Source organism: Mytilus edulis, chromosome 6, assembly GCF_963676685.1.
Source record: "Mytilus edulis chromosome 6, xbMytEdul2.2, whole genome shotgun sequence".
Lineage (NCBI taxonomy): Eukaryota > Metazoa > Mollusca > Bivalvia > Mytilida > Mytilidae > Mytilus > Mytilus edulis.
This window is the reverse complement of record NC_092349.1, coordinates 15557748-15567151: the sequence shown is the minus strand read 5'-3', so window position 1 is coordinate 15567151 and position 9404 is coordinate 15557748. Positions and strand designations below refer to the sequence as shown.

Below are 9404 nucleotides of genomic sequence, written 5' to 3'. Positions count from 1 at the left end.
GAACTCAGAGAAATAATATATCATAGATATATTAATGATACATGTATTGGAACAGTTATTTTATTATTATAAAAGGTCCAAAGTAATGTCTGCTGAACATTGTACTTATTGTTTATATAAATGCTATGCTGAAATAGTTAGTTCATTAGACTTATGTAGGTTATATTTGTATGTTAACAGGACCAGAATATCTTCATATTATATTAATCTGGTGATGTTTTCAAACAGGAGATAGACCTTTGTACCATATACATGGTAAGATCAGTGTAACATGTATTTTTAGTTTACTGTATTGTCTGTGTTTGTCTATTTAATTTTAGTTCAGTCTATGTAGTGTTTGTGTCTAGTGAATAGTAGTTACCTGTATGTCAATTATTACATGTAAACATTATAGTAAGAAATTATAGTTCATTCATAAATCTATGAATGAGTAGCATAATATAATTGGACATATGTAGTAATTAATCCTGACTTGGTTTATAATTGAGTTTGATTGAATTCATATAGTTATAATATATACACTTAAATAGTATTGGTTGTATTCTTAAAGAAAAAAAAAGCTAGTTTATCGTATTTTATACATGTACTTTCCGTTTTATGATTTAGAGTTATATCCCTTTGTACACTGTACTGTCTATGTATTTACGTTTTGTTATTTGTGTACTTTCGTGCTTAATTTATTTATGTCGTATGAATAAAACATCTTAAACTTGACGAATCCTTTCATTCTGTCCAAGAACCCTGTTACAATATATAATTTGCAAGCGCCAAAATATTTGTATTCTAGATTTAATACTCGAACTAGATCTTGTTAAAAAAAATTATGAAGTATAGGTGTAGGATTTTTGGGTCCTCAATACTTTTCAACTTCGTACTTTGGCCTTTTAAACTATTTAAATTCTTTCCTAGTCGTAAAAAAATGATAATCTTGAATATATGATGAGGTAATGGACAAATTATGAGACATGATAATAACTCGGTCATTTATCTGAAAAGTGTTATTCCCGCTCAAATTTCTTTATTGGTTATAAATTTTGTACATTTTATCATTAATATTTTCCATTGAAATTTCATTTAAGCCAAACGAATGTTAGGTTGTAGGCAGAGAAAAACAAACACCATGTCGAATATACCAGAAAAATAAATCAGGCTTAAAATAGAAAACTAAAACGCAGATTTGAAACGAAGAGAAGAGCCCTGTTAAATTCGTGATAATTTACAAATTCTAACGTGTATAATTGACCTTCACCATGTCTCTCTTATCTGTTGAAATATAAACTATGCTGAGCCTGACTCAGCTAGTATAACCATGGGACTGTATCGCAATCTCGGCAAATTATAAAGAATAACAACTTGTGTGTGAAGATTGTAGATTATAATTCCACCAGAAATGGTACAGGAGTTTTACAGAGTGTGTATTGTTTGGTAAACTGAAAGAAATAAAAATACAATATTTACAATATGTACGAAAGAAATATATGAATGTTCAATGCAGTAATAATATCAAGTCAAAAACGAAAGTAGAATTCTCAGGTCAATTCATAGAAATAAACAATTACAGTTCGTATTTGTTGAATAAACGTGGAATTCAAGTTAACGGAATTAACGGTATATATATTTAACAGTTTATAATCGATTTAAAACGTACTTGACGGTGATTTGTCACAATATCCACAGGAGCAGATTTGTCGTGGCATCCATTTGCAATAGACAGGTGAGGAAAAGAAAGTAAACGGTAGTGAAAATACGGATAAGTCCAGATTATTTCCGGAAATATGAATGTCTGAAAATTCAATCCAATAAACTTTACAGTAAATATAGTTGCGTATGTGATCCAGAATACTCCCCGTCTGAAATCTACCTGATATCACTATTCCAGAAAGTATAATTCCAAATGTGAATGTCACTATATTAATCCAAAATATATACATATAATTACACAGGTGTGTTCTCTATGAGAAGAATCATGTCCACGATAGGGCGTGTGTAGGTTGTGGCTTTTCCATTAACGATTACTCGCACTTCTGCTTTTCGGACATGTTCGTCTGAACTTTTAAATGAGTTCACTATAATTCCAACGGGCCATTGGGTACGGCAAATGTTTTTGTCCTTTAGAAGAATGACGTCTCCTTCGATGAGATCACGGCGATCTTCGGTCCATTTTCGTCGTTGTTGTAGTAACGGCAGGTACTCCTTCCTCCAACGGGACCAGAAAACACTGGCTAGAGCCTGTACTCGTCTCCATTCGGCAAGACAGAGATCTCGTTTGTCGAATTCCCCAAGATGGTCTGAAGTGAAAATGTAGTCGGTTTTCTGCGTCAATAACATAGCCGGAGTTAATATTAACGGATTCTCTGGATCTGTTGATACCGGTACCAGAGGTCTAGAGTTCACTATTGCTGAAACTTCTGCCATTAGTGTGTTGAGCACGTCATGTGTTAGGCTTCTTCCGGCTGCGTTAAGAAGCATAGAATCAAGAATTCTCCTAGTGATACCAATCATTCTTTCCCAGGCTCCACCCATGTGGGACGAATGCGGCGGATTGAAGATCCAAGTTGTACCAGAATTGTACAGAAAGTTATTGAAGGGTCCATCTTCAACGTTGATTGAGTCAATCTTTAAATCGTCGATTGCGCCGATAAAGTTCGTTCCACGGTCAGATCGGAAAATCTTAACTTGGCCTCTTATAGCGGTGAATCTCCTGACAGCGTTTATGAAGGCTGAAGAACTCATTTCCTCGATTAATTCGATGTGAATAGCTCTTGTCACTAAGCATGTGAATAAAATTGCCCAACGCTTTGAGTTGGCGTATCCACCACGTGTTTTACGTGAAACAATTGTCCAGGGTCCAAAAGTGTCTATTCCAACGTTAGTAAACGGAGGTGAAGGTTCAAGACGGTCCTCTGGCAAATCAGACATAATTTGATACTCGGTTTTTCCTCTGAGTTTGCGGCATGTCACACATTTGTGAATAATAGATGAGATCAAGCGTTTTGCTCCTACGATCCAAAATCCTGCGGATCGAATCGCTCCATCTGTGAAATGGCGACCTTGATGTTTTATCTTGTTGTGGTAGTGTCGAACTAATAATGTCGCTATATGATGGCGTCCAGGGACGATCAATGGTTTCTTTTCACGGAGGTTTAAGTCAGATTTGGCGATACGGCCTCCTACTCGTAAAAGTCCTCGTTCGTCCAAAAACGGATTAAGGTTAGCTATCGGACTCCGCTTATGAATTTGTTCCCGACGTTTACTGCAATCTATTTCATCTCCGTAAACTTCATATTGAGCAGATATTAAGATGAAATTTTCGGCATTCGAAAAGCCTTCCAGAGAAGTCACTGGTGCTGTCTGTTTTGACCCGTGTAAACGGGAGAAACGTTCCAAAAAGGCTATCGCTCGCACAAGTGATGTCCAGTTTGAGAATCGATTGAATCTATCAGTTCCGATACCCTTATGCTCAGGTGTGGAAAATGTTTTTGCAACATTAACAGTTGCACGGATTTCTCCATCTTCTTCTGGTTCTATTAGCTGGTATATGTCTTCAGAATTTTTCTGTTCTGAGGAAAGAAGTTGTTTTGGTCCCAGTAACCATTCGCTGCTGTGAATTGCATGGGCTGGTACGGACCTTGTTCCCGAGTCTGCGGGATTACGGTTAGTTGATACATAATTCCATTGACTTGGAGAGCTAAATTTTCTTATTTTCTCTACTCGATTGGCGACATAGATGAAGAACCTTCTTGTCTCGTTACTGATGTAACCTAGGACTACTTTACTGTCTGTGTAGAATTTTACGGTGTCTATATGTAAATCTAAATTATCCATGATGGTCTGTGTTATCTCGACTGCTAATACTGCAGCAGATAGTTCAAGGCGTGGAATAGTATGACCACTTGTTGGTGCAACTTTAGCTTTCCCAAGAATGAATCCTATGTTTGGTTCACCACTACTGTCGGTCGTGCGTAGATATGCAACAGCTGCTATGGCTTTTTCTGATGCATCAGAGAAGACATGTAACTCCTTTGTGGTGGGTTTGCTGAGATACGGCACGTAGGTACGTGGAATGCGCAATGTTTCGATTGCAATTAGAGTATCTCTCCAAGATTTCCACTCATCTGCTGTCTCATCAGTGAGAGGTTGGTCCCAATCGACGGTTTCTGATACTATTTTCCTTAATAGGAGTTTCCCTTGTATAATCACCGGAGCCAAAAATCCCAGAGGATCGTAGAGACTGTTTATCGTTGATAAAATTCCTCTCCGAGTGATCGGTTTATTTTCTGATGATAATTGAAATAAGAAGTTATCAGTGTTTACGTCCCAGCTGAGACCAAGACTACGTTGTAGGGGTTTGCTGTCGCATTCTAAGTCTAGATCTTTAAGATTTGAAGCCAAATCACTGGCATGAAATGCAGACATAACTTCCGCACAATTAGAGGCAAACTTGTGAAGACGTAAGTTTCCATATTTTGCTAATGCTTGCTGTGTGTCCTTCATGAGCTTAACAGCTTCCTCTTTAGTAGGACATGACGTTAGACCGTCGTCGACATAAAAGTCTCTCGTAACAAAGCTAGTCACGTGACTGCCAAACTCTTGTTCTGATGCTTGAGCTGCTTTTCGGAGTCCAAGCGTAGCAACGGCAGGTGACGGACTATTTCCGAAAACATGAACTCTCATGCGGTATTCGACAAGGTTCTCCTGTAGGTCATTGTCTTTATGCCATAAAAATCTCAGGTAATTTCGGTGGTCTTTTCTGACAACAAAGCAGTGAAACATATGTTGAACGTCTGCAGTTACTGCGACCATTTCTTTCCTGAAACGCAGCAGTACTCCCAAGAGATCATTGGTCAAGTCTGGACCTGTAAGCAGGACGCTGTTAAGTGAAACTCCGTTACATTTGGCGGAAGAATCAAACACACCTCTTATCTGATCGGGTTTCTTCGGATGGTAAACACCAAACAATGGCAAATACCAGCACTCCTCATGTTCATGCAATGGTGGAGCGAGCTCTGCATGATTATTGTCTAGGATCTTACTCATAAATGTAAGAAAGTGTTCCCGCTTAACTGGGTTTCTATTCAGACTGGTGTCTAACATATTAGCACGATGAAGAGCTTGTTGTCTGTTGCTTGGCAATGGCTGTCTTGGCACTCGGAACGGCAACGGTGCTACCCAACTTCCATCCGAGTCTCTCACAAATTCGTTGTCCATCTGCCTCATGAACATTTTGTCTTCATATGACTGTCCAGGTTTATCATCGTTCCTTGTTTTTTCAAAGAGTGGCGATTGTAAATCTTTCGTTACAGGGTCTGTGTAATTTTCCCGGATGTCAAACTTGCTTGTGCATGGTTGAAAGGTTGAAGGTTGTCCTGTAGGTAAAATGTTGGTTATTTTAACATTTAACTCAAAAGGAACATGCTGCTTGTTAATGCAGGTTTCTCCTATCACTACCCAACCAAATTTCAATTGTTGTGCATATGGAGTTCTGGGTGGTCCTATGCGCTGGTCGAGGACATGGTGTGCCTCTATAAGGTCTCTGCCAATTAAGAGAAGAATTTGGCAATTTTCCTCTATAGGTGGAATGCTATCCCTAAGTTCTTTTAAATGAGGGTGATACATTGTTACTTCAGGAGTAGGAATTTCGTCCCTATTATTTGGAATATGATCACATTCAATCAGTACAGGAAGGTCAAACTTGCCATTACCATTGATTGATTCCATGATGAAACCTCTTCCTCTTTTCCCGGAAGTGACTACTTTGCCGGAGCACGTTGATAAAGTATAGTTCTCCGGTTTATCTTTGATGTCGAAAAGATTAAAGAATTCGGGCGATGCTAGTGACCGGTTGCTCTGGTCATCAATGATGGCGTACATGCGAATAACTGTGTACTGGTTATCTTTGTGATAAACATTCACAGGAAGTATTTTAGCACACGATTTTCCACTATATGTATCTTTGCAGATCTCAGTACAGGTAGAGTTAACTGAGGTTGCCTTAGTTTCAGCCGATTCTATAGGCTCCCCGCCGTAGGGTTGCTTAGGCGAGCTAGACTGTGAACTTGCAGGTTGCTGTGGTCTAGTGATGTGAAGTGCGGTAGTGTGTTGTTTACTTCCACATTCTTTACAACTTATGCTTGCATTGCATTCCCGGCTCCTATGTGTGGTAGAATCACAACACTTGTAACATACATTGTTTTCTTTTAAAAGACCTTTGCGCTCCTCTATTGACTTGGCTCGGAACGCTCGACATTCATTTAAGGAATGCTTTGTTTTGTGAAGAATACAAAGACCTTGTTTGCTGGCGTCTCCAGATTGCTGCTCAACTGCTGTTTTATGAGCACCAACTTTAGTCTTAGGGTAAGGCGTAGACCTTGGCGCAGCACCTTTTGCATTTAGTGTGGCTTTTGACCCAAAGATGAACCCAGGATCGTTCTTTGTTTTGCTTATTTCCCTGATGAAGGCAGAGAATTCTGTGAAAGGTGGAAAGGCAACTTCATATTTGGACTTGTATCTTGTAGCCCTTGTGGTCCACTTTTCTTGGAGTCCGTACGGTAATTTTTCAACAATAGGATTTATCCCGGACGAGGAGTCAAAATATGCTAGCAAACATCCCAGCTTGGGATTTTCCTTGTGATATTCTATTTCAGATAGAATGTCAGACAGTTCGTAGAGACGTGCGTTGTCCTTATTCGTTAAGGTTGGGAATTTGGCAAGTTTATTCATGAGAGAGGCTTCCAACATTTCTGGAGCACCATACCGCTCGTCAAGCCTCTTCCATAATCTCTGTATACCTACGGTAGGATTATTGGCGTTCGACGCTCTTATGCTAATGGCATGTTTAGCGGACTCTGGACCGAGCCACTTGATCAGTAAATCGATCTGTTCTGAGTCAGAGACTTGTAACTCGTCAGTCACGTTCTTGAAGCTTGCTTTCCAAGTATGGAAGGATTCTGCCCGATCGTTAAAGCTTGTTAACCGGGAGAAAAGCAGGTCCTTACGTAAGAGGAATCTAGTTATCTCCGATGTGAGGTTGATTTGTTGCTGGTGTGCAACAGGGATCTCTTCTATTACGCCTTGTTTTTGGTGTGAAACAGGGATCTCTTCTATAAAGTCTTGTTTTGTGCGTAAGACAGGGATCACTTCTTTAACACCCTGTTTTTGGTGTTCAGTAGGGCTCTCATCTGAAAGGCCTAGTTTTTGTATGCCGGTTACTAATCCCAGATCTGGGATTAAGGTAACTTCCGGTGACTTAGTATCGGAAGGCAAGACAGCAGATGTCTGTGACAGCAAGTTCAATGCCACGGATGGCACGAACGCTGGTGCTTCGTGACTCAACTCGATCTTATCAGGAATTTTCTTTTTCTTTTGAGGACCTGTTACTTCCTTTACAACAGTTGATACAGGAAGTTTATTGACAAAATCTTGCACACGCTGGAGCGGGTCTTCCTTTTCGTTAGGGAGATCGCTAAACGCTTGGCTATCATCGTATTCCAGGATACGAGCCTCGGCTTCTGCGGCTGCAGCTTCTCTCTGTGCTTCAAGAAGGTTAAATTTGGCTTTAAATAAAGGCAACAGTAGTATACCGCTGTTCAAAACTCATAAATCCATGGACAAAAAACAAAATCGGGATAACAAACTAAAACCGAGGGAAACGCATTAAATATAAGAGGAGAACAACGACATAACACTAAAATGTAACACATATAGACAAAATCCCACGAGAATAACAAATATAACATATATATTTAAGCTCGACCTTTTCCCGGCTTACTCGTGCGGCTTCTTGTTGCATTTTAGCCTTACGTTGAGCGACTTCTTGTTCCATTTCAATTTGTCTGGACAGGGCTTGTTCCTCTAACATTGCTTCTTGTTGTAGGATAAGGGCGTGTTTTTCTACAAAGGCTATTTTAGACTTGGCAGCCTCTGCCTTGGCACGCTTTCTCCGTGCTAGGCTTGACATGTCTGACACGTTAGAGCTACCACTGCGTGAGGTTTTCTTACCTTTTGACCCTGAGGTCCTTGTTTTAGTTGATTTAGCCTTAGTGAGGGCAAGGCGATGCTCGTGTAAAGAGTCCATAGCCAGTTCCACTTTGGACAGACGGAGATCCAATGTAAGGTTACATGCGTCTATGTCTTTTTGACTGTCCAACGTTCTGGTCCTTTTTAGAAAGTCCAGATATTCGTCTGTGAGCCTACGATAATTTGTACAGGCTTTTACAAGATTGTCCTGGGCTGTTAAGACTTGCTGAAGTTCATTGGGAGGTGTGGTGATTTCCGATAACTGGGTCGTTATATCTGACCAAAGGACCTCTAATTCCTCACAGAACTTGTTACGTCTTTCTGTGTAGGCTCCTTTACCTTTTTCGGTGAGATCCCGTACTCGCCTAGTCTCGGAATTTTCATCTAAATGTGTGGTATTAGACGGATTTTGTAATAGTTCTAGATCTGGGACATTTCCCTCTGGGGGCTGTATCTCTTCTTGTTGTTCCACATGACTGGGATCCATGTTGACTCAACGTTGTTGGGTTGCTGCCTAGTACACACAAGTTATGTAGTCCACTGACAGTGTAAAGGTATGAACGTTGTTATGTTGTCGTTCCTTGTCTGGATATGTAAAGACAGGTTGTCGTCAATTTACTATGCTGAGCCTGACTCAGCTAGTATAACCATGGGACTGTATCGCAATCTCGGCAAATTATAAAGAATAACAACTTGTGTGTGAAGATTGTAGATTATAATTCCACCAGAAATGGTACAGGAGTTTTACAGAGTGTGTATTGTTTGGTAAACTGAAAGAAATAAAAATACAATATTTACAATATGTACGAAAGAAATATATGAATGTTCAATGCAGTAATAATATCAAGTCAAAAACGAAAGTAGAATTCTCAGGTCAATTCATAGAAATAAACAATTACAGTTCGTATTTGTTGAATAAACGTGGAATTCAAGTTAACGGAATTAACGGTATATATATTTAACAGTTTATAATCGATTTAAAACGTACTTGACGGTGATTTGTCACAATATCCACAGGAGCAGATTTGTCGTGGCATCCATTTGCAATAGACAGGTGAGGAAAAGAAAGTAAACGGTAGTGAAAATACGGATAAGTCCAGATTATTTCCGGAAATATGAATGTCTGAAAATTCAATCCAATAAACTTTATAGTAAATATAGTTGCGTATGTGATCCAGAATATAAACACTTCATGAAATTGAGGACAAACATATAATAATCTGATAAATATTGTAGTTGACGTGTATGTTACATAGAATTACTAAAATCTAATGTAAAATATGTTTAGGCGATATGTACATTCCGTTCTGTAAAGACTAACACATATATTAAATTTACTTATAAAAAAACTATAAGCGCTAGAAATCAGGGACAAAGCTGACACAACT

The 9404-nt window shown here is 39.1% G+C and overlaps 1 protein-coding gene across 1 annotated transcript; it reads right to left on the bottom strand.

Moving 5' to 3' along the window:
* Positions 1–1360: 1360 nt before the first annotated feature.
* Positions 1361–9190, bottom strand: LOC139526223 (uncharacterized). Its single transcript, XM_071321350.1, has 4 exons — positions 9005–9190; positions 7801–8786; positions 1649–7553; positions 1361–1430 (listed from the first exon to the last, which is right to left on the bottom strand). The coding sequence occupies exons 2-3, from the start codon at positions 8501–8503 to the stop codon at positions 1936–1938; spliced, it is 6321 nt and encodes a 2106-aa protein (XP_071177451.1). The 5' UTR covers positions 8504–8786; positions 9005–9190; the 3' UTR covers positions 1361–1430; positions 1649–1935.
* Between the last annotated feature and the right edge of the window lie 214 nt (positions 9191–9404).